Source organism: Tiliqua scincoides, chromosome 7, assembly GCF_035046505.1.
Source record: "Tiliqua scincoides isolate rTilSci1 chromosome 7, rTilSci1.hap2, whole genome shotgun sequence".
Taxonomy (NCBI): Eukaryota; Metazoa; Chordata; class Lepidosauria; order Squamata; family Scincidae; genus Tiliqua; species Tiliqua scincoides.
In genome coordinates, this window is record NC_089827.1 from 19833870 (window position 1) to 19859828 (window position 25959).

Genomic DNA, 25959 nt, shown 5'->3' on the forward strand with positions numbered 1-25959 from the left:
ACAGAATTAGACTAGGAATTTATTTTCCTTAAATAAGAACTATACAATACCTACTCAGAGAAAAACCAACGTGGTTCACTGAAACATGTAAGTAATTATAAATAAAAGTAAAAACAGCAAACTTGGGTGGTTGAGTGCCTATCAGGCTGCAAGCAAAATGGGGCAAACTACTGATGCACACAGGCAGCCCAATCCTATGGGTTGCTGGCGTCATGCGGTACAGTGGCGCAGAAATGTCTCCCATTGTAGCCCACTGGGCCAGAGCAGCTGCTGGAGTCTTCTTGGGGTAAGGGAACATTGATTCCCTTACCACCATGTAGAAATCTGCTGGCCTCAGTGGGTCTCCTTGGATCTGCACCAGCTCAGGTGGTGCACAACCAAGGAGGTCTGTGTTGGGCGGTGTAGCTCTGAAGAGGGCACAGAATTTGGCAGCAGCTTCTGCCTCCATCCCTGTCCCCCTCCTGGGCCCGATCTGCCCACCAGTCCTCGCTACCTCACCCAGTTTTGCCACTCCCCCGTCCCTAAAAGCCTCCTGCCACTTGGCAGGGATACTAACTGCTGGGAACTCTTCACCAGCGTCCTTCTGGCACTAAGGCCAAATGCCAACTGGCACTGGCCTTTCTGCCGGCACTGGAAGTCTCTCAACAGTGAGAAAACATCTTATGGCACTTTTGCAACACCTGGCGCTGGTGCTGGGGATCTCAAGATTGGGTTGTACGTCTGCTCAGTGGCCCCCTGAAACCATGAGTGCTGAAGTGGCAGTTGGGTGGGGAGACACAGAACAACTGGAGGGTGACCCTTAAATAGCTGGAGGTGGCATTACAGTATGGGAGATGCAACATCTGCAATAGATTCCTCTTCAATTAAAAACCATCAACTCTGAAACACTGTAAACAAACAATGGTGAATTTATTCATAAGAACAAAAATACAGAATCATTCTTAACAAGCAAATTAGTTAGTACACAAAAGACAAAATGTATAAAATATTTTCATAGCCCATTATCAGCCGTGATTCTACAATATGACCAATGAGAGAGCCTATTCAAACCAGGTTCTGCAATGCTATAGGTTCTCGGCCTAACTGCAGGGTTACTTTATCTTTTTCTTTCCAAATAAATATAACTTCATCTGTTTTTACAAGTGTGGATCCAAAAATAAAAAATAAAAAAATAAATGCATGGAATACTGCATGCGTGGTGAGCTTTTTCTTTTGCCCCTTTCTCACTTCATCTCCAAAAGCCATTTCTGAGAGTTGGGAGACCTTCCAGCATGGCTTCTGATGTGGCACGCACTGGGAAGATGCAACCTGGGTGGTGGGGAAATTGGGAGACTCCCTCATGTTTGAGTGAAAGGCACTTTGGATCCATTATCTAAATTACTGCCTTCAGGCAAGGTGTAGAATGAGCTGTACTGAAGATAAGACCATCACATCTCAAACGCTGTATCTTACCCTAAGGTGTTGCACTGAAGAATCTTTCAATCCTGACTGTTCCAAATGACCAAACAATGAACGTGCAGCTACAAGGGAAGAGATTTTAACACATTTTCTTATGCTTTTTCTCAATTATATATTTTCTGTTTTAGATATAGAGTTACAGAATTTTCATTAAATCCATTCCTGCATAATCATGGAAAGGCAGCCTCGATATCCATACAAAACAATCAATGTCACTTTCAACATTCACTAATTCTTGAGGTCAGAATGGCCATCACATAGAGGCCCATCATACTTTGCCTCAAAGAAAGAAGGAGGAAGGAACAAAATGATAAGCATTCTAAAACAATAGGATCATTTAAACAAATGAGTAAATATAAACTTTCCATGGTTATCTGCCAATCTGACTTTGGGAAAAAAAAAATCCTATCTTGTCACTTAGGACCCCAACACTGACACACTGGACAACATAGCACAGACTCATGCAGGGTGAATCACATCTGAGGCATACTTTTGGTAGCTTATGTGTGCTTAACTATGAACAGGATTGGGCTGTAACTTGCAATTATGTTTTCCTATAGAAAACAGACACCTTCCGAACCAGATAATTAGATGCAGCAAAACATGTACTAACAGGTTCATCATTTTCTACTTCTACTAGAGCAATAAGTATTTGCAGAAAATTCTGCAAAGAAAAAAATGTGAATTATATTAACTGGCCATCAAACTGGAGCCAGATAATCTTGTTTTCTAACTTTTCCTTTGAGGAGAAAGCAATATTTTCCAATTTCCCCCACAACAATTGATTAAAATATCCTTATCAAATAAATAAATAAATACTCTCAGGATTCTGCAAGATCCTACATCTGAACGTTAATCATAGTTGGCTTAAATCTCTGAACACAAGAACCCCATTGCAAGAGAGATTCATGATTGCATTTTTACTTACTGTTTTTCTCAGAGTCTGAGAGAAACATTACTGCCATATCAAATCTTTTTGATTCTGACAATTTCTGCAGAATTTCTAGAATGAGTGAAGGTTCCTCTTTCCTAGGAGACATGAATAACATACATCTGTAAATAACATGTTACAAATAACTAACTTGGAAAAAATCATGACATGACTATAAAGCTGATAATAAAAAGTAAAACATACAAATAATAATTAAAAAGATCTAGCTGCATGTGAACTAATGTTAAAAGGGACAGAAGTAATTACCCTGAAGACCTATGACAAGCTACAAAGAACTGCTGATAATCTGAAAATCAAGACAGATCCAGAACCTGAACACACACACCTTAATGAACTTGTCTGTTATTAATTCTGAAAATTAGAATCCTTTGAATAAAAGAGCCAGGAGTTATTCCCACCTAAGGCTAACAATCTGTCACTTTTCCATGACAACTATTCCATCTTTTAGAATTATTCAAGACCATTTTACTGACAATGAGTTTTTGTTTATGCTTCCTACCAAGATCACTTCAAATAGATAATGTCCAATCTTCATTTTCTCCTTAAAAAGACCTTGTTTATCAGGTCCTGGGGCTCCAGCACATTGCTTTTGTTCAAGAATAATCAATAGTCCTATACTTAGATACCTAAGAACGCATGAGCTGGCCTTAGTTGAAAGTCATTATTTGTGGTCACCACAAACACTGCATCTCTCAAGGCCCAAGAACTTTGACTCTAACTTTGCATTCCCCACTGGAAGCATTCCGAGTATCTCCAAAACACAACACAAAGCTAAAAATTGATCCTCACCCCCCCCCCCGAGAGTTGGGGAGAAATGGTTTATTTTGTTTTGTGGAAGCAATAAAAATTTCTCGAAAGCACAGCATGAAGTCAGAGATGGCAAATGTCCCCTCTCTTGAGTTACAAGCTTGAAGAGGGGCAAGGAATCGCTTTGGATTTTGTGCTGTACTTTAGAGGTTCTTGGTGCCTTCAATGTACAATGTGAAATCATATGTGAACAAAGTGACAATTGTTATGGAGACCATATTTATTGGCTGTTGCACAACAAGCCATTTTCATTCAAGTATTCTAAAAGACAAAATGGCAAGAGTATGTCTTCTCTCTGAGCATTACTTTTGCTGCTGATCTTTTTCCTGAACTGTAAAGTTTCCTACAGAATAAGATACTCTCTCTTATACAGAATATCTGAAGCAATATTGATTCTAGATACTGACAAGCTTTTAACAAGCAGAACTCACTTCCAACTGCATCCAGAAATATGCTGTGAAAAACAGCAACACCATTTTCAGCCAGGGACCAAGAAAAAAAAGCACTTTTAAAAAGGAAATCATCAAAAAATCCAGGAATTTAAACTTACCCAGTATAAAACTCCTGCAGAATTTTCAAAATTTGGCAAAATACATCTGGATCCAAGGATTTTTGGAACAGACTTGGATAAAGTGATGGATCAATTTGCTTGGGGAGAACAAAAGTATTGACATGTAAGAAAGTTATTATTAAACACTATTATAGTTAATCTTCTACAGTGTATCAAAAAGAAAAATTTAATGAGTGAAACAAACCCGTTAATACATTAATACTACCTCCATGAACCTAAGAATGCCTTCTAGAAGGCCAAAAATTGCAATGTCCGGTTTTCGGCCAAAAACCAGAATTCACGATTTTTGGCCTTCTGGAGGCCTCAGAAAATCTTCTGAGGGCCAGGAAGGCATCCCCAGCCCTCAGACGGTCTGGACATGACCGGAAAGCAGCACTGGTCGCTTTCAGAGGATTTCAGTTGCCCAAACCCCTTTCTTCATCCATGAGGACCCACTGTAGGTTTCTCCATTCCAGACCAAATGTTAGCCATAACTTTTATCTTACCTTTAAGTATATGTACAATTGATCTGGGTAGCCTTTTAATTTTCTGAAGTCTGATTCAAGTTGAAAAGAATTTATAGGAACTGGAGGTACAGGAAATGCAGAAACTGGAAGAAGTGTTTGGTTTTCTATCTCAACTTGTTTTTCCATATTGGGAAGCTGAGAGGCAGGTGACGGTTTCTCTTTCACATTGCTAAGAGGCCTAAAAACATTAAGGCAGACACAATGAGGATGATTGCTTTTATTTTGAGTCAGGTTTTAGGAAATGCATACCATTCTATAATTTACAAAGCAGAACACAACTGCTTTTGCAGTCAGCCTTATTATGGTTAGCATGGACATTTCACTGAAATGAATGCAAAGCATGTAAATTGCTTTGTGAAAAGCCTCAGATTGAGAAGTCAACAGCCACACAAACATCTTTCACTTGTTAGTTCCTCACTGGACCAAAATGATCTGCATGTTTCCTATATGCACACATAAACTTACCCCATTTTAGAAATGCATGCTGTCTGTTAACAGCGAGTGAATTTACACCACTGCACAATGCAAGAATTAATTGGTGCAAATTACATGAAATATTGCACCTCTTCAACATGGTGCATGGTCTTCCACCAAGAGTGACAAGTCATGTGGTGATCTGCAGACACAATCTTCCCCAAGACAAATTTCAGTAGTAACTTCATTTAAAACTACTTGTGTGAACACAGCCATTTCTCACATCCTGATTAGACTATTGTAACATGTTCTATCTGGGGCTACCCAGATAGTATTAGGAAACTGCAACTGGTGCAGAATGCTACAGTCAAGTCACTGTACACTGAAGCCACTTTCGGCTCAGATATGTCATTCCTTGTTGTTCAATTTCCATTAGCTTCAAATTGGTTTCTAATTCAAGATGCTGGTTATTAACCTTATAGCTCTAAGGGTATGGGCCTTAGGTACATTAAGAACTGTTTGCTCCCACAGGTTTCTATCCACTCACATCTTTTTGAAGCCCCGCTCCACATGCTGACACCTGCAGAGGCCCAACTGGCTGGTATGTGTGACAATATCAGGAGTGGCGTCCACATCCTGGAACTCCCTTGCCTAGAAGTTTGCACTGCCCATCTCCTGGTTTTCAGGCACCTTTCAAAAGACATCTCTCTCTAGTGGAGATTTGGGGATTCTGCAAAGTTCAGGGCAGTGTCTCTTAGTAGTCATGGTTTCCATCTTGTTTCTGGACTTTTATTGTACTGTGTTTTCTACATTGTTTTAATGTTGCTGTTAGGTGCTCTGAAGCTTTAGGTGACAATGTGAAATAAAAGCCAACTACAAATAATCCTGTGAACAATCATCAGCCCTAAAACCTACCGCAGATACCCGTCTATAAGTTGATCTCACACAGATAAGACGAGGGCAGGTTTTGAGCCCAAAATCATGGAATTTGCTATGACCCTCGGCGAGGGGGGGGGTTTAACTTAGGGAGGTGTCTGACTATAATTTTGTCTGATTTTACCCGAGGCCAGATCCTGAAAAATGTCCAGTAATTGTTATCTAAGAACTATACCATCTAATTTATTAAAAATAAAGTAAAAGATCATAAAATACATTTGTGTACATGGAAGGGGGGGGGCAGATCTCCATACATACCAGTGCAAAAACAGGGGAAAGGTGTGGGGGCTGGAAGATCTCTATATAGGCATCACAGCAACACCAGCTGAAAACCCCTTGCACACTCAGAGCCAACAGATGGAAGTGGGGGGGGGGGCAGATCTCCATACAGACCAGTGCAAAAACAGGGGGAAGGTGTGAAGGAGGGAAGATCTCTATATAGACATCACAGCAACAACAGTGCAAAAGCCCTTGGGGCTGAATCCTATGCATGTCTACTCAGAAGTAAGTCCCATTATAGTCAATGAGGCTTAATCCCAGGAAAGTGTAGGTATGTACCTCTTTACAATGCAGATAGATTTTATCTTATTTTTACAATGCAAATAACCTGAACAAAAGCACAAGGGAGGAACACTGAGTGGAAGGAAAAGGGATTGCCATACCCTACCTTCCAAGCGGAAAGCACAAATTGGAGAGATTTCTAATGCAGCCACCTTGCTACCATGTGTAGCTCCTCACTTTCTCCTTAGGCAAGCCTGTCCACGTGGTGCTCCCAGTCCCATGCTCCTGCAAAGTCTTGCAAAGCAAGGCTTTGCAGCTTGTGTCCATGCTGGGGCTGCAGCCTGTTTCTTTTGCAGAACAAAAGAGAGAGCTCCGGAGTCCATGACTTGCTCCCATCATGCCCGCAAGTACAGGCTGCAGTCTCTAGCAGCGAAAGAAGCACAGCAGCAAACGGAGGGCGCTGCAAGCCAGAGGGAAGCTCTTCTGGGCTTTTGATAGCTGCCGCGATACCCTTAAACCACCCAAGCTCCTCAGTGACCCGGAGATAAGACGAAGAGGCAATCCACACTGGATTTCAAAGCATGAATTTTTCGCCTTATAGGCAAGTGTCTACGGTATTTACATTATATGTGTAGCCCTTAAAATGAGCTATAAGGACTAACAATATAAACATACATTTTAGATCCACTTGTAATTTTTAAAGGGCTATAACTTGCCCGGGTTCTTGGTTCTTCCTGAGAGTCCTGATTCGAGAAAGAGAGCCCCTCAACATCGGAGGTGAAGTGGGTGGTGACTGGAACAGGACATTTTGCCTGTGCAATTTCCTACCAAAAAATGTTTTTTATTTTCTTTTCAGCACCATGCAAGAACAACTTTATTTGGCCAGCTCTTTTACATTTTGTTGGGTTTTATGCTACAATTTTAATTGCTTTTCTGTCGAGTTTGTTCTTTAATATTTAAATTGTTTTCATGGCTATACTGCTGATTATATTTTTATTTTAAGTCTTTATATATAGCTTTGGCTGAGGAGTGGCTAACACATGTTATGTGTAAAACTTGAGTTTGTCTGAGGTGGACCAGAGGGAAAACTGCTGCAGGAGAAGAGGCTGCAGTACCAGCAGAGGGAAGGTAGAGGCTGCTGTGTGCAGAGGCCTATAAAAGGGGCTGCACAAGCAGAGAGGGAATGGACCACCAGGGAAAAGCTGCCGTGAGGAGCCTTGGAGAGTGAGCTCTACAGAGGAAGGGGACCACCAGGGAAGCTGACCAGAGAAGAAGCTGCAGGAAGGAGAGAGCTGGGGGAGAGACCAAGCTGCAGAGCGGAGCTGAAACCTGAGAGCTGAGGAGAGAGTTGCAGCAAGGAGCCCCTGGGAGAGCCTCAAAGATCCAGGGAACAAACATCGAGCCTTTGCCTCAAGTCCTGCTGCCTCCTGCCTGCCTCAGGTCCTCACTCAATTGGGGAATTTGGAACAAAGGTGTTTTTTGGTTTTTTTTGGTTCAGGTTCCATTCCTCACAATAAAAGCCTTGAACTTACGTTGGTTTCAGTGGTCTCTGTCAACCCTGCATCACACACACAACAATGCTTCTGGCAATCATGCAACAAAGCTTTTAAATTAGAGTTAGTTTAGAACTACAGACTATTTTTTAAGAACGATTAAATACAAAAAGCTATGTACTGAATATTTTAAGACTATTGATATGAACTGTTATAGCCAAAACACATTTGCTAAGGAAATGAGTAAGAAAGACCAATAAGTCCTCCTAATATGCAATTTCAGAACAAAATGGAGTTTAAATCACTAAACTTTCACAACTGCAGTAGTAAAAGCTCTGCTGCAAATTCATAACAAAGAAAAAACATGTCAAACGTACAAGCCCTCTTAACGCTGATTATAGTGTAGCCACTTGCTTTCCTGTAATTTATCTGTCACTTCATTTGACTTATTCAGGGGTTGGAACTTGGCATCAAGAATGCATTCTTATCAACTGTATAGCATATGGAGTTTCTTGAAGCTATAAAAATATGAGAAATGAGAAAATCCAATACGTCCCTTGTGTATTTACATAACAGATGTATCTGAAAAAGCACTGTTGAAATGTGATATTTGAAATTCATTTAAAAGCACACATGCTGTCAAGTAATGACGATGATGATGGTTACTATTAACTGCCTTGAACAGCACAATCCTATGCGTGTCTACTCAGAAGTAAGTCCAATTTATTTCAATGGGAGTTACTCCCAGGTAAGTGAGTATAGGATCGAGCACTGAATTTCTCCATACCTGTGTGTAGCTTAAAAAAAGCAAAGTACCACCAAAACAACAATCTGAATTACTATTCAGTTATAATTGTATTAGTAAGACTTCCCTCCCACCCAACAAGTACTTAGTTGAACACACGATCCTGCAGCCACAATATATGATACTAAAATCAGCACACTTACTGTACTGCTGTGGAATTGCCTATTTCTTCTATTTTCAATAGCTTTGCTTTAGGAGTATCAGCTGGAGAACAGAAATCAGCCTTGTTTGAGTTCTTTATAGATGCAGAAGCCTGTCCTGCTTCTAGGCTCACAGAACCAGACTTCTTAGATTCTAGATGGGTGGTAGTCACCAAACTATCTCCTGGCATTTCTTCATCCACTTCTTCAATGACTATTCTTCTCAAGGGTTTCTAAACAGAACAAAACCCTGTAGTGAGTCAATGACAATTATGGAAGAAGCTCAGCCAGTATTCTGATGAACAACAAAATGCATTCCTGAAGAAAAGATGTGTGAGTTTTAATATGCTGTCGTGCTCTTCATTTTTGCAACATCAAGTTCATTATGGCATGAATGTGCACAGGTAAGTACACAAAAGACATTATCATCCCACTAGTAAAAGGCTTTTTCTTTCCTTTTTCACATCCTAGTCAAACTGGAAGAGCAGGATAACCATAACTACTAAATCTATCTGAATGTTCTGCTTTTCCTTTTACCTGCCTTCCCTGCGTTTCTTCTCTTATGCCCCTAAAATAAAGAAACTGAGCTCTCAGAGTAGATCTATATGAACTTCACATATTTTCCTCTCTCACGCTCTGAAGATGTTTCTCTTTTATACATGCAGCCTGGATTTTGTACTCCAAGTTCAAGGAACTTGGCTTGGATATGTGCCATCTCAGATCCAACAAAAGTATGCCTCTGAATACTAATTGCAGGTGTAGGATAAATAGTATGCCTTTCTCTCCTGGTTGTGGGCTTTCCAGAGGCAGTTGGTGAGTCACTGGGGGAAACAGAATGCTGGGCTTCAAGGGACTTTGGCCTGATCCATCCGAGCTTCTCTTATGCCCTTATGCTGGAAGAAGGGAGGCACTGGCTGCTGGCAGAGGGCAGGGGAGCAAGCTACAATTCTGTTTGTTAACGCATGCAGAAATTCCTGTTACATGCCACACACATATTTTGATGTGTTATTGAAAGTTATTAAAAAAATGATACCATTTATCATTTCTACTTACTGTTGACCTAAGATGCAAAGGTTTATCAATGGGTTTCACCAAATATTGTGTTTCTGTTTCATTCTCTGATTGTCCATGATATTCCTGAACTGTCCAAAGCCCTTTTGCAATTAGTTCCTTGAAAAGATTTATCAAAAAACCATCTTTAAGAATTTGCAAGATTTAAAATTCACAAAATGCATAGATTAAATGAAAATAAATTTACTGTAGTTGAAAAATAACTATACCACATGTAAATGCACTTACGTTCTTAAGTTTTGTTATTTCATTTATTGCTTGCTTATTTCCAGGTTCCAGTTTCAAGACAGTTTCAAAATCTGACAAAACAGACAACAAAGAAAGCCATCTTTAATACATTCTTTATAAAAGATGCCACAGCATCCTATTTACACATTATTTTTGCACATTTTTATACCACACTTCCTATAAGGAGCTCAGGGTGGTGTACATGGATTTTTCCCTCCTGTTATCCTCCCAATAACCCTGTGAGGTAGTTTAGGCCGAGAGAGACTGACTGGCCCAAGGTCACTCTGGACGTTTCTTGGCTGAACAGGAATCTGAACCTGGATCTTCTGGGTCTAACTCCTGAACCACTGCACCACCCTTGCTCTTTATTTAACTGGTTTCTTAATTTAAAAAAAAAGAATAAATAAGACATTACAAAACAAGGAGGAGGGTTAGAGGGGGATATGGGAAGGTGGGTAATATGTAAAAAGAATCCTGTTTGATGACTTATGTGAGAGTCAACACCATCTTTTTCTCCACTTAAACACACATGTGAGTGAAAGCTGACCAGGAAGATTTCTTCTTTGTGATCTTTTCATAATATGATTATTTCATATTGCAGAAGATCAGGTGCTTAATGTCTAATTTTTAAGGAACAATCCAGCCAAAATCAAGCATTAGGAGGTCCTACTGAATTCAATGGGAAAGCACTTGAAATGCCTCCCACTAGTACCAATGGGGTTTGCTTAATGCTAGCACAATTATATCCCTAATTTATAAACTAGTAAAAATGATCATAACTCTAAATACTGGCTCAAGAACTGCTACAATTTTAACTGTTGCTGAAACTGCACTAAAAGCAGATCATTTCAAATGTTTGGACATTCAGAACTGTGGCAAAGCAACAAACTAGGAACCATTAAAATGGACCCAAGTGGTATCGGCAGGGGATTTGTTCCCAAACTACCCCCCTGCCAAGATGCCAACTTCCACAAATAGAGGGATGCCCCGGACCTGACCGGAAGGTACTTTGAGGGGTGTGGGGAGGCCGTGGAAGACCCTTCTGGTCACATCTGGGAGGTCCTTGAGACATTCCAGACATCGAGTCAGCATCCAAGTTGAGTCAAATCTACAGGTGCCAAACCTGCAGATAAGGAGGACCCACTATATTTTTGCTTGCTTCATTTTAGGTTAAAATAACATTCCCTCTTCTTTCAGGAACCATGATTCCAATATAGCAGGACAGCAGGTCAACTCAGATCACCAAATTCACTAGACTCTCAATTTTCAGTTTAGACAGGGTCATCATACTATATCTCCTTTTTCAAGAGAATGAAAATGTCTTTATATAAGTAAAATTAAGGTTTAAGTAATGCCCTCTGAACAAGAGTTAGGTAGACAAAAATTAAACCCAAATATCCTTGCAGTCACCCAGTGATCTGAAATACCACAGTAGTCCAGAACAATAAAACTGGAATAAGCTAGTCACCACATATGCAGGCTTTTTGTTATCCCATGTAAAATGTGGATGAAGAGTAGCTTCTTTTACGCAGAGAAACTCAAACAGGCAAGAGGTAGCAAGCATACATCAAAAACATTTATCATTCAAAATCTTACCTTGTAGAGCTTCTTTTAGCTTTCCAAGAGCTGCTCTAGCAGTCCCTCTTCTTGCATATGCTTTAGAATAGGAAGAATCTATTAATACAGCTTGAGCACAATCTTCTTCTGCTTCTTCATATCTTTTCAAGAGGAAAAAAAGGTTACTTATTCCTGCTAATTAGATCAGGTATTGTTTTCATTCCTTCAGCCTACAGTTTAGACCAAAGTTTCCAAACTTAACACCATAGCTGAGCAGACATTCGATCAGTAATGTTCAACTAGAGTTTGCAATATCATCTGAAGAGTTGAACGTGTTCCTGTTTCGAGTTGTTACATGAAAACAAATGCGGAGACATGTCCTAACGCAAGTCACCTATGAATTAAAGCTTAAAGTGATGCTTATTTGGAAACTCCAAAAACCTTCCAGGTGACTATGATGTAAAGAACAACATTAATTTAAACATGGCTAAGAAAGACTTGTGATCCTGAAGGCACCCAGATAGGTCTTTATGTTAGAATTCCAAGCATCCTAGCTTTTTCTTGGTTCTTATGGCTAATGGTTAAAACAACTGGGAAGATCAGAGAGACCACAATTACAGTCCAGGTCTCAGAATTCACAGAAGAATTCACAGAAAAAGAATATTTTAATCTATCAAATTGCTGAAATACACAATTGGATTAACTATACTCAACTAGCATATACTATAGCAATGCAGTTTTCCCTTGTTGGAGGTCTTCAAGCAGAAGCCTTGACAGGCATCCTTTGGAGAAACTCTATAGAGAGTTTCCTGCTTCAAGCAGGGGATTCAGCCTACATAGCAAAAGATGCCTATTAAGCCTCTGCTTGAATAACTAGGGAGAACCCACAATTTCCCCTAGCAATCAATTCCACTGTTGAACTGCTCTCACTGTTAAATTCTTCTTGATATTCAACTGAAATCTCCCTTGCTGTAGCTCAACCCCATTAGATTTAGTTCTACTCTCTGGGGCAGCAGACAGCCCTTCAGATATTTAAAGAGAGCCCTTAGCATCCTCTTCTCCAGGCTAAACATACCAAGTTCCCTCAACCTTTCCTCACAGGATTTGTTTTCAAGACCCCTCTCCAACTTTGTTGTCCCTCTCTGAACCTTTTCCAGTTTGGCTCCAGCCTTCTCAAAGCTCCAGCATCTCACCTGGTCCTCTTGCCAGTGTGTAGTGAGATGAAAAAGAGTTGAAAATCACTGCTTTAGAGCAGGGGTGTCAAACTCATTTCATACAGAGGGCCGAAGTTAGCATTCAGGGCTCCAGCTGAGGGCCAGGTCATTAAGTGGAAAGTGTCATCATTAAGCAGTTAATGGTCAGAAATCAGACTCTGTTCTCATATAGAAACTCATTAACTGCAAATGACAGAAGAGAAAGTACTCAAATCTTGATCATATTTCAAGATTTGGGAAAGCCCAATTTTCGTGTGGGCTGCCATTTCAGTAGTAACATCTCAGCAGCTGAGAGCTCGATGGACGGATAAAAAGCTTCTGGGGGCCACATCTGGCCCCCGGGCCTTATGTTTGACACCCCTGCTCTAGAGGGACTGAGCATGTGGGATAGAGTGGAAATACTACTTATTGCAACTTGGAAGGTATGGTTCTACTAATGCAACCTAAAATTGCACTACCCTTCTTTGTAGGTACATTATACTGCTAACTCAAGTTCAGCTTGTAAACCACTGCAACATCCACTCTCACATGTTGTACTGCCAAGCCAGGCATTGCCCATTCAATACCTCTGCCTTTGATTGTTTCAAAGATTCTGACACAGTGGAATGAATGAAAAGACTGCTCATCTGTACAAATTTTTAGACGACTGCATGAAAATTAGCAATGAGTTATTTTGAACTGAATTCTAAGAAAAATTGCAGGTTATGAGAAACAGTAAATTCAATATCACTCACTTCTGAATTTTCAGGTAGGCCATAGCTCTATTTGCTGGCAGTAGCGCATTGGTGCCATCTGCTGCTATGCCACGTGTGTAGCATTCTATTGCTGCTTCATATTTACCTTCTTTGAAATATCTATTACCCTATGATTTTGGAAGAGAACAATGTATTTATAAACAGTAACATGAGGAGTCTCAACAGGCTTATACAAGTTGCTTACACTTTGAAAAAACAAAACTTTAAATGTGTGATTCTACTTCCTCATTTATTCACTTCCTCACTCTGCAAATGGGAGAAGAGAATGAAAATATGACCATATGAAATGTTTTCCAGCCATATGCAATTTTCTGCTTGTTTGGCATAGGCCAATGCAATTTATATTTAGTGTGGCAGTTAGGTCAGGGCTATGGTTGGGCTGTCACCATACTAGACTTGCTGAAATAAAAAAAATGCAAACATCAGCTTAAAGAATACCAATTTCATAGAGAACACGATATTGCATATGGAAGAATGTTCCCCATTACCCATAATCATGAATTTATAAGGGAATATAAATAAATAGAAGCAGGCAATTTTGATGGTACTTAAGCCATATAATAAATAAGATATTTCACTGGTAGTGAAAGATGGTGATGTGAATATTCAGCAGCAGACTTCATATTTTCTGGAGATGTGCAAGGGTCAAGAAATTTTGGAAAGCAGCTCTATATTATATTGAGCACGTAATAAGGTATAATATCCCAAAGGATCCACTAGAAATTTTATTGAACTATTTACAAGAGAAGGTTGAGATAGAGCATATTGAGATGGTTATAAATCTTCTTACTGCTGTCAGACTTTTGATAGATGGATATTAAGGGAAAAAAATGGGTCTGCCACCCATTCCCTAATGGTTTTATAATGTATGAAGACTGCAAGATTAACAAAATTTACCCCATCCAAGTTCCCAATGGCTAGAGGAGTTTGTTTCTGGTGAAGACAGGATAGGCACAAGTCTTACTAATAAGTAAAATAAATAACTGTTTGCAAACACCTCTACCAATGGCAAATCAGTACACAATAAATGAAAAAAATGGTCTGCTTGAAATATTTTTGAATGATAAGTTCCAAGATGACATTTGCTCCACGGCCCATTTCCTTGATATGAAGCATCATTTTATTTGTGTTTGTATTTTTGTTGCACTGTTAATAATTTACTGATTTTCTAGAATTTTTAAAATAGGTTGGACTGATAGTGATTAAATTTTTCTAGATGTTTTCCTATTTAGCCCATTTTTACAGAATGACAAATTGCAGTGGCTCATAGTGCATAGATAGCATTACAAACTTTGCTACGTAAAAAACTTGTACCACATAACGCAGGTGTGGCCAAACGTGCTTAAGAGCCACATACAATAAACTTCAGGTGTTCTCAATATTCTCAAAGTGTTCTTCAAGAGTCTCAATATTAAGAAGCATTTACAATCTTAAATATATTTACTTGCTATGACAGTGATTTTCAACCTTTTTCAACACATGGCACACTGATAAGGTGCTAAAATTGTTAAAAAACAGATGGTGTGCCTCAGCAATTAACAAGGCACACCACACTGCCAACAGGGGGCTCACATCCTCCAATGGCTCTACTAACAAATGAGCCACCCCCAAACTCTCACAGCACACCTGTGGACCATTTGAGGCACACCAATTTGCCCTGGTACACTGGTTGAAAATAGCTGCGTTATGAACATTAAACTTAGATCCAGTGGTCTCTCAGTTTAGATCTGGCAAATAATTATAAATCTTGAAAATTTCTTATTTACCTTTTATATTAATTCTGATGCAAAACAGAGCTCAGCCAACTTATTTTTGAGAGTCGCACATTATATGTCAAAAAGATGTAAGTGGCTCTCAAGTCATAGTTTGGCCACCCATTGTATTTTAGGATGACTGTATAATTCAAATTTGTTGCCTTTCCTGCCTTCCCCCTGCTGCATCATGATAAATACTGTCATACTCACCAAATCCTTTTCGGCAATAGCCTTTTGCTTAAGTTGCTGCTCTTCAATTTCTTTAACTTCTTGTTCTGTAATTTCTACATTTGTACAAGCATCTGGTTCTTTAGTTTCAGAATTCTTTTTTGACCCAAGAGCCTGAAACAAAGTAAACATGTGCAAAGCATTGCTATTATAAAGCTAAAAAAAAGTTCATTAAGCAATTTTAACAAGCTTTGTTTACCTGTTCAATTTTTCTAAGTTCACTTTTTGCTTCAAAGTTGTTTGCATCCAGTTCAAGAACTTTTTCATAATCTGAATAGTAAGATAAACAAAAGTAGACTTTTCAAACCATCCAATGTATTGTGTAAGAAAAAAAAGCAAGTGACTGAAGCATTTGAAAAATCTAATGCAAGTTTGATAATTGTTCATAAATAGTACTTTTTATAAATTGATGCATGTAATTAACTTCATGTTAAAATTCTGGATGTCCTGTATCTGATGCAAAGTCAGGGACAGGGCATCTGAGAATTTAAACATGGAGCCCTTCAGAACGAAAGGAAACTGGTGAGCTATGTGGACGATCAAAGGGGGGAGCAATTGCAACAGCAGTCCTGCAAGGCACCAACTCAAAATTCTCTGATGTTCCCATCCCAATGCAGTGTTGGGTCATCCAGAATATTAATCTGGAGCCAACAGAAGGAGAATGTTGCTAATTACCCTTTCCATGGTAAGCTACAGCGACACATGGTCACCTGGTAAGTACAGGGATGCCTACAAAGTGATGGTAGGGGGAAATAGAGCCACTATTTGGATTGTGTTCTCCTTTGTATTGCCGCATTGGGGGGAGGGAGGGAGGGTGCAAAGCAAGTGACCAAGGACCCCTAAAGCCTGGCACCAAGGCTTTCCAGACATAGTGATTTGGAAGCAGCCTGCTATAAGCATCCATAAATATTTCTTCATTAGCTGAGCTTTACTGTGTGTGCTTCAGCAAAGATTGCAGAAATCAAAATGGTTATAGGCAGAGTGACCAAAATTAGTACTAGCTAACTCAGGGGTGCTCAAACTTTCAACTTTAGGGATGCTGGACCTTTAACAAGTGTATAGAAGAGAGAATTTCAGCAGGTGCAACTTGTCATCCCACAGATGACAAGCTGCACCTGCTGAAATTATCTCTCCTATACAATTTTAAAGGTCCAGGATCCCTAAAGTTGAAAGTTTGAGCACCCCTGAGCTAACTACTGGGTCACTCAACACAGAAATTAATATTTTTTCCCCTCCAGAAGCATAGCTATGAAGAAGCATAAAACAGCTCAAGAGCTATACATTAAACACACACATATATTACCTTCCTTGGCACCCTCAAAATTCTGCAAAGCAAAGCGAGCGGCTCCTCGTCTGGCATAAGCCTTTGTGTAATTCTTATTCAGAGCGAGTGCTAAACTACAGTCCGATTCCGACACCGAATACCTGGAATCATATTACATTTGTTACTATGAGAACAAAAATCATACACAAATACATACACATGGAACTTTTGCCAGTGCTCACCCACCCCAACTGGGGAGAAGCTTTAGGAATCTTAAAATTCCTGATAATATTCTTTGGCATACTATTTCCCAAGGCAACCATAGCCTGGAGGCTCTTGTGTTGCTGCTCCAAATGCTACTGCAAGAAATCAGTGAGGGTCCACAGGACAAGGATGTTTCATAAGTGTTTATACCTGTGCATTCAGAATGGCCACATCAAGCTGTTTTTGATCATGTACTCGCATTCCATCTTGTTTTTAGATTAACGGTTATTGGATGTGGTGCCAACTTTCTGGAAGCCTGAGGCCAAAGCCCTGCACTGAGCCGCCCATAACACAACTGGGCTCCTGCGCCCCTCTCCCCCAGTAGGGAACAATGACTCAACTTATCTTCCCTGCAGGCAGTGGGAACATCTCCTGCTAATTGGGCAAAGAGACACCTTTTAAGTGTATAAAGTATATTTAGCAGGTGGACAGCAACTGTTACATTTAATCCCAGTATGGAGACAGATCCAGTGGCTGCTGCAGGTGTCTCTTCTGCACCTTTTTAAACACTGAAGTGAATACCCTGGGGACAGGGAACCATTTATTGATTTATTTTGCTGTGTAAACTACTTTTAAACTGAACCATACTTCAAAATAATGCATGTCATTATAATTAAACTGCAGGTAAAGGGTAAGAATGTGAACACTGGCAAGAATGTGAACCCTCTTCTCCAGCACTACACCCTATGAGTGTGCAAAGGCAAAAATGGGTGGGAGAAGAAATAAACTATAGATTTATTTCAACAGTAAACCTCTTTTGGTTGTATTTCAATATTAGGGGATTCTCTTTGCCTTGATCAAGGCAAGACAAAAAACTTAAAACATTTTAACGCAAAGATTTTCATACAAATGCAAATGTAGTTATTTTAAAAGTTTATTTTTACTTTCCGATACTTCTTCGCTTTGAAGGGCTTGCAACACTCAATTTCTAGTTCCTACAATACTGTAGCAGAAGAGACAAAATTTCTCTACCTTATCCCATTTATAAAAAGTTAGGGGGAACTCAGTAACTATTTACAGGTTTGGAGGTAAATTAACCCTCAAGAGATATAGTAGGAATCTTTATTTTTTTTCCTCCCCAAGTACAAAAGGAAAATCTTGATTTGCAAAGGTGACAGGATGTTTTAGAAGATATGGTGATGATGCAACATAGCTATCTAGATCTCCAAGACACACACAATACATTTAATTATGCAAAAAAAATCCTTACTTATGAGTAGAACAATGATATCCAATACAAGTCTTACTTTTTCAGTCGAAAAAAAGCAGATGCCCTGTTTGTAGGCAAAACTGGATTGTAAGGATCTGCATTCATTCCTTTTGTATAGCAATCTATTGCAGCATCATAATTTCCTTGTTTAAAATAATTATTGCCCTAATTAAAACAAACAAAAAAGAAAAAAATGACAAGTGCTACAAATATATTGCAATTTTTGCAAGGAAGAGCTCAGCAAGACCATGTGAAACTTGCTTCAAACTCTTGTCCTTTTTTAGGAAAGGCAATCAGAAATTCATTCACAATATTCTCTTACAAATGATGTCTTTATGCTGCTAAACCAGTGGTTCTCAACCTTTAGAAGCCTGTGGACCACTGAGGCAAAAATTGCAATCATCATAGACCATATGTGGCTGTGGGTGGTCTAGTCTCTGCTCTTTCTGGTGGGCCAAGCACTCCCTGTGAACTATCAGAGAGGATGGAGAATGGACTGCCATGTGGCTGTGGGCGATCCATTCGTCACCGTCTTTGGTGGTCTGCGGACAATTGCTTGCTGGCAGGATACCGGAAGTGAACAAAGGCTATTTTTTTCTCAGGGTCTATTTTTTTCTGAGGGTCTCAATGACCACCTATGGTCCACGGACCTCAGGATGGAAACCAGTGTGCTAAACAACCATGGGCAACAAAAGGAGAAAGGAACAATCCTTCTCAACATTCTGGAGAAAGAGAATAAATTCATCAGATGCTTGCCCCAGTTCTCATTTGTATCTTCAAAAACATTTACTGAACAATCCTATGCATGTCCAGTCAGAAGTAAGTCCCCGTGAGTTCAGTGGGACTCTTTTCTAGGTAAGTGAATAAAGGACTACTACTTTACCCACCTACCCACACAATTTGATTTCAGAACTGGCTTTGGAATACAGAACCTATGGCGGTAGAAGAAGAGTAACCCTGTTGATTTGCTTGGATTTAGGGAAGGAGGTACGGTCTGGAGGTGCCTTGCCTGAAGAAGCTAAATGGGAGTAACCCTGGGCATGATTTGGAAGGACAAAAGAGTCAACTGCGATAAGCTGCCAAGAGCTGGAGGAGTATGGAGGTCAGCTGCCAAGAACAACACCTGGTTGATTTGTGGCTGCTCCTTCTGGAAAGCTCAGAAGGCATGTGTTGGCAAAACAATGATGACCACACATAAAGGAAAACATATGGAAGTTCTTTAAGTTTCTCATAGAACATTAATTGTAAAAACGCCATCTGTAAAAATGGGGTTTGGAGATATGTGAACCACCTTCGGTCTACAAGAATTTCACTCATTGTGAGAGTCAGTAAGAAAGGTAGCATCGAAATATTGTATAATCGATATCGTATACACTTATCTGGACAAAGGTAGGATATACATTTTTCAAATTAAAAAAAAAATCAACGATTGTATTCAGAACCATCTATTTGGGCCAATGGTTATTGATTTGTGATGATTCTGTTCCTCCCAGAAGGCAGATTCCAGAAGATGCAGCTGTGATGCTCTTATATTTTTCCAAGGAAATTTTTCTAGAGATTTTTCTTTTACTTTCTTAGGATTTAATATTTTTCTTTCTTGAAAGAAAATATGTTTGTTCTACCATCTATATCAGCAGTTCTCAACCATTGGAACTAGTACCATCAGTGGTACTTTAGATGGTACCCAGTGGTACATGTGAGAGCCCCAGACCCTCACTGCCTGACAGCAAGACCAGCAATGCAACATGACAAAAACAAATACTGATCTACATTAAGTTGTTGGATAAGGTCAGATAAAGTACAGGGCACAGTGTCACTAGCATTCCAATAACACCCAGGTCACCACATTAAACACATCACAGCACCCTAATCACCTTTTTGAAAAGTCAATAGAAGTGAATCAAGATTATGTAGAAATTAAAAGATAAATCAGAACCTCATTCAGGACATGAAAAAAAAATTGAAAAATAACGTAGAACATGGGCAGCCCATTCCTGAGCTGCCCGGGACGCCCAGCCTCGGCGGCACCAAGAACAGCTGCCGCCGGATCCTGTGCACCCTGGGCTACTGTGGACGGCATCTTGGGAGAACAGAACTTTTGTTCCCTTCTTCCCGGTAAGATAAGCAGCTCTGCAATGGGGCTACTCACTTTATCACCGAGCAAAATGTTGGTGGTAAAGGCATTTGTGTAGAGTGCTGAGCCCTTCACGAACGCCTTGGATCTGGTCGAGCGGAGCTCCACGAACCTGCCTCCCTCCCTCCCCCCGGTACACCTCCCGCCTGCCCCCCTCCCCAGAACCCCTTCTCCCTGCTCTGCTTACTGTGCTGCAGCTCGGTGGTCCATAAGACCACAGAGCCACTGAGGCTGGGCGCCTGTCCTGCACTAGCCCAGCGCTAGCCCAGCACCGGCCAGTGCTGGGCTAGTACGGGCAGTAGCCTGGTGGTGAGGCTCACAAACATGCCTTATGGCATGTTTGCGACAGTGCACGGCAGCACGAAGTCATGGTGCTGAGCCCAGGATTGGGCTCTAAAATGTCAAATATCTGTAATAAAACTTCATTGTATATGGAAAAAATTCAAAATTCACTTTTAAGAAGAAAGGGCTTCTTAAAAGCTTTGCATACATTCACAGGTCTTAAGAACATGAGCTTCCTTAGAATCTTATCCAATATGCATTCTAAATGGGTACTGAGAAAGAAATTTCATTTTTAAAATGCCACAATAACCTTTTCCTTTTCAGCAAGTGCCTTTTCTGTATCTATACGGATTCCATCTTCTTCAGAATCTGATTCCAGAGACAAAGAGTCATGGGTGCTATCTTCCTTATCAAGTTCCTCAAGTATCTTATCCTGAAATGACACACATTTAAAAGGCAACTATGATTTAACCAAAAAAAAGTATGTATGGACAAGCAATAGTGGTAGTAAAGCAGGAATGTTAAAATACCACTTGTGATTGAACTTCTCCTTCAACATAATGGGTTACTTCAGAAATCAATTCTGTGCTTCCATAGTCCTGCTTCCTCTCTTTTCCCCTAACAGCTAACAGGTTTGCATGACCATAGTTTGCCATGAACCTGAACATGTTACATGTCTTATAGTGTTGTGTGAGATTTGTTATGCGTTATTGTGTTACGTTATAAACTATGTTATGTATGTGTTGTGTTACAGATAACAACCTATTCTGACTGCCTCCAACTTCTTCCCAAAAAAAGGTAATGAGGCATTTCTTTTGTATATTTGGAAATACATTTACAGTTTTTTGCTAATAAACTATAATATTCATTGTTAAGTGTGAATTATGAAACTATTTGAACTCTGCTTAAATGTAACTACACCAGTTGTTCGCATCCTTCAGTCTCGGAAGACTATGGTATTGCGCTCTGAATAGTGGTTCCGGAACAGTGTCCTCTCCAGTGCACGAAGCCTGGGTAAGGTAGATATGGAGGATAGACTGTTACCTATGCAGCAAATCCCCCCTCTCCACGTCGCTGAAATAGTCCAATGGAAAGGCAGAGGCCAATACAGTTGGTTCCAGTGGCGTTGCAGGAGTTGCCAGAACGTGACTGTGTTCAGCCATGAACTGCCTCAGGGACTCCAGCTCCGGATTTTGCCTCGAGGTTGACTCCTGAAGACTTTTCCATAACTGGATGTAGCCACAAGGCAGTGGAGGTTTGGGATCAGAGTTTTCCTTCTCTCAGATGAGCTGCCTTCCCAGGCTAACGAGTCCCATCTACCCTGTGGCTGTTTAGTCACCTCTTACAACAAGTACAGCCAAATTGAGAGCCTATTCTTATCCCCAGCCCCCAGGGGAATGTAGCAATTGTTACCCTGCACATGCCAGATCTTGTCTGATCTTGGAAGCTAAGCAGGGTCAGGCCTGGTTAGTACTTGGATGGGAGACTGCCTGGAAATACCAGCTGCTGTAGGCTTATACCATAGTCTTTCGAGACGGAAGGTTGCCAACCAATGTAACTACAGGTCCAGCCTATTTATACATGGATTTTTTATACACAGATTTGACTCAAAACGAATTGCCCCTGCAAATAAGAAAGAATGTGCTGATTCCCGGAGAAGGGGAAAAATGCATCTCTTTAAAATCAGTTTTAAAAACTGAACAGTCCTTTAACAATAGCCTCCTTAATGAGAGAGAGAGAGAGAGAGAGAGAGAGGGCAGCAGGCTAACAATTCATCAGTCCTTCTCTCTCCTTCGGACCCCTCCCTTCCCCCAGCATGTGAAAGAAAGGTGATCATTTTGCATTGGTGAAGGGAGGAGCTGAGTGAAGTGCTGATGGATTGTCTTCTTAATGACTCTTATCTTAGAGTCAGAAGGTCAGCAAGACTGTTTTTCAATCACTGGAGGAAAGAAACTTTGTTTTTTAAATTGATTTGCTATAGTGCAAATCACTATTTTTTATAGATTTTTCTATAAAAAATTTAAAAAATTTCTAAAAAAATCACTAGTTTTTTATTTTTTTTTTAAATCCATGTGAGTGCTTGGAACGGAACCCATGCGAATAATTAGTCTCAACCTGTATATGTTATTATTATTTTAGAAAGTTTTAATGCTAAATATCTAATTTCACAGAGCAAAACCTGTGTACGTTACCCTAGTCTTATAATAATTATGTTAACATACCACATCAAGTTTTCCCCATGCCTCATAATCATAGGATTTTATCTTGTTCTTTTTGTTTTCTTCAGTAGTTTTCTTCGAGGATGCTTTAATTTTGCTTTTCTTCTTTTTCTTATAAGCTTCATTTCGAATGGGTGGTAAAACCTAAAGAGAAGGAAATTCAGCAGTTTATATTCACACATCTTTTTAATAATTGAGAAACTGTCTGTTTACAGCAGTAAAAACCTATTACTGGTCCATACCAGATCCCATTTCATGCATCTAATGAACTTACTGAGCAACTATTGGCTCTCAATGTGGATGTGAATTCCCATCTGCACCAAAAGACATGCTTCCATTTCAGTGGGACTCATTGAACATTAAAGGTGGAAGTATATTTTCTCTGTTTTAGCAAGTAAAGCAGTGCGAGTGGTTTCAAACTGAGTAGCAAGGGTGGAGAGGAGTACTTGTCCACTGAACCCTCAGGGAATAATATATAGTTTCTCTACAAAATCAGGGCAGGAGGTCTGGCTCCGTTGGTAGAGCTGCCGCCTTGTATGCCTGAAGATCTGAGGCTGCCAGTTCGACACAAGTGGAAGTACCCGAGAACTGATGACATGCTGCTATACTGATGAGCTGACCCTCAGTGGCAGAGAGGAGTTGCCGTCAAGTGGAGCGTGGGAGGTGAAGGGCCAGAGGCCAGACCAGGAAGGAATCCAGCTGGAACGAGGAGTTCTATGAAAGACTAGAACTATTCAACTGTAAAAATCCCTACAGGGGTTTAGAACAGCCTGCCTATGTAAACCACCTTGGATTAAAGTCTGAGGAGCAATCTGACGACCAAAGAAAAGTGGTATATAAATACCTGTATAAATAAATATAAATATATAAGGTGTCAGGCCAGGTCACGCACCGAATGTGGTCCTACCTGGACGACTCCTGAAACCCCTTTAAACACTCGGGGCACTGGCAGCATGAAGGAGAACCTTCTTCCATCTCCCACTTGCAGACCAAGGACAATTTGTTTTTGGGTTGCAGCTGGAGTTCACTGCAATTCCTGCTTCCATTGCCCAGTAACCCCAGAGAGTGGGGAGATGGGACAAGGGAAGAACAGCCAGTTTTTTACTTTTTTGTTAAGTTGAGTTTCATTTAAAAAGTTCCCAGATGCCCCATTTCTGACACCAAATCAGAAGTAGGGGATCTGGACATATTAAACTGAAGTCTGACACAAAGAGGAAGGTTAGCTACAGTTGCTCCCTCCTCCAAAGGCCCCGTAAGCTAGGGAAACCCAGGGCAATGGGATAGGGTAAGAGAAGCTGCAGCAGTCCTTCCTCCTTGTATCAAGCTCCTATGTATCAACATAGAAACATATTTTTATTTTAGTATCTCCACCAATCTTAAAATAAACACATTCAATTTACCGTTTCTGGAGCTCCACTTTGCTGCCTCAAATCTGAATCCTTTTCTTGAATATCCTTTTCCCAGTTTTCTAAGTCTCTCACAAAATCTTGCAGCTCTTCAGCATTTTGCCGCACTTGCAGCTGTAACTCTACTGCTTTGTTTGGTGAAGTCATCTGGCAAACCAATGGATTGGGGGGAAAGCCAGGTGGCTAAGAAGTATTTTCAAAACGCTGTATAATAAAATAGTGTAAGCAGTATCAGCAGGTGCACATTCATATGAGCATTATATGATAGAACAGCATTATATATCAGAGCAGCGATTTTCAACCTTTTTCAACCCACAGCACACTGACAAGGCTCTAAAACTATCAAGGGACACCATCTGTTATTTGACAATGGTCAAGGCACACTGTGCTGCTGTCAGGGGACACCCCCCAGTTTGCAAGTGTGTGCAAATATAAGAACATAAGAACAGCCCCACTGGATCAGGCCATAGGCCCATCTAGTCCAGCTTCCTGTATCTCACAGCGGCCCACCAAATGCTCCAGGGAGCACACCAGATAACAAGAGACTTCATACTGGTGCCCTCCCTTGCATCTGGCATTCTGACATATAGGGAGATAAATACTTTGAGGGTCTTTTTTCTGGTTGTTATTATTTGTGCTAATAAAGTTTGGGAACCGCTGGTTTAGGCTGCCATCCTATCCACACCTATCTGAGAGTAAGCACCAGTGATTACAATAGAATTTACTTTTAAGTAGACATGCATAGGATTGGGCTCTTAGGTTTAGACCAGGGGTCTCCAAACTTTTTAGCCATAGGGCCGCATCAAATATCTGGTGTGGTGTGGAGGGCCAGAAAAGAAATTTAAATAAATAAATTGGAGATGGAACTTAGATGAGTGAATAAATGAATGAATGGGCTCATTCACTCAACCTCTCTGGCCCTCAGAACACTCTCCAGACACAATCAGAGCACAGTTCTGGTCACGTTCAGTTGAGTGGGCCAGAGGCTTTCAGGGGACAAGAGGTTGGCTGCAGGCCGGAAAGAGACTTGCTGCGGGCCGCATCTGATCCCTGGGCCGGGGTTTGGAGACCCCTGGTTTAGACATTGGATTTAGACCTGCAAGATTCAGGTTCAGATCCCCAAATCAGCCACGAAGCTTGTCGGGAGAGCTTGGGCCAGTCACACACACTCTCTCTCGCACCTACCTCACAGGGTTGTTGTAAGGACAGGAGGTAGGGAGTAACTGTGAACGCCACCCTGAGCAAGGCACTTTCTCTGTTCGTGTCTTAGGACACAACCCCAAACACACTTACCTGGGAGTAAGCCCCACTGACTATAATGGGACTTGCTTCTGAGTAGACCTGCATAGGCTTGGGCTCTGTCGCTGCAGTGCTCTCCACACTTACCTGGGAGTAAGCCCCAATGACCATAATGGGACTTACTTCCGAGTAGACCGACACGGGATGGGCTCCCAGTTACACGGCTAAGAAGGAAGGCCTCTGCGCTGCCTAAGTTTCACGCAGCCCCCAAAAGGGCCCCCACAGGCTCCTCCCCACCCCGCCACCTCAGCTCCGCAGCCCGCGCCCTCACCTGCGCGCTCGAAGCCCGCCCCTCTCTCCTCAGCCACCGCCACTTTCTCTTCCCATCACACCCCACGCGGCAGTGAGGGACTATTGACCCACCACGTCAGAGCCAGCCCACCTCCGTTGCCATGGAAATAACGATCTGAACCGCCAACAACGCGCATGCGCGCCTACAGTCACGTGGGTGAGCTTGAAGCCCTTCCCTTCCACAGGAAAGTTCCTTCCTA

At 40.9% G+C, this 25959-nt stretch overlaps 1 protein-coding gene across 2 annotated transcripts; it reads right to left on the minus strand.

The window, feature by feature from the left end:
* RPAP3 (RNA polymerase II associated protein 3) lies at positions 1 to 25863 on the minus strand. Of its 2 annotated transcripts, none has more exons than XM_066633543.1 (17): positions 25832 to 25863; positions 24164 to 24373; positions 22767 to 22907; positions 20855 to 20977; positions 18166 to 18293; positions 16694 to 16815; positions 15590 to 15660; positions 15373 to 15504; positions 13388 to 13515; positions 11479 to 11600; positions 9883 to 9953; positions 9637 to 9753; positions 8587 to 8816; positions 4274 to 4472; positions 3768 to 3865; positions 2387 to 2487; positions 1 to 1520 (listed from the first exon to the last, which is right to left on the minus strand). In XM_066633543.1, exons 2-17 carry the CDS (start codon positions 24314 to 24316, stop codon positions 1435 to 1437), a joined length of 2022 nt encoding a protein of 673 aa, XP_066489640.1. In that variant the 5' UTR covers positions 24317 to 24373; positions 25832 to 25863; the 3' UTR covers positions 1 to 1434. The 2 variants fall into 2 exon arrangements, with proteins under 2 accessions (XP_066489640.1, XP_066489639.1); XM_066633542.1 differs by lacking the exon at positions 25832 to 25863 and adding an exon at positions 25740 to 25822.
* Positions 25864 to 25959: the final 96 nt, after the last annotated feature.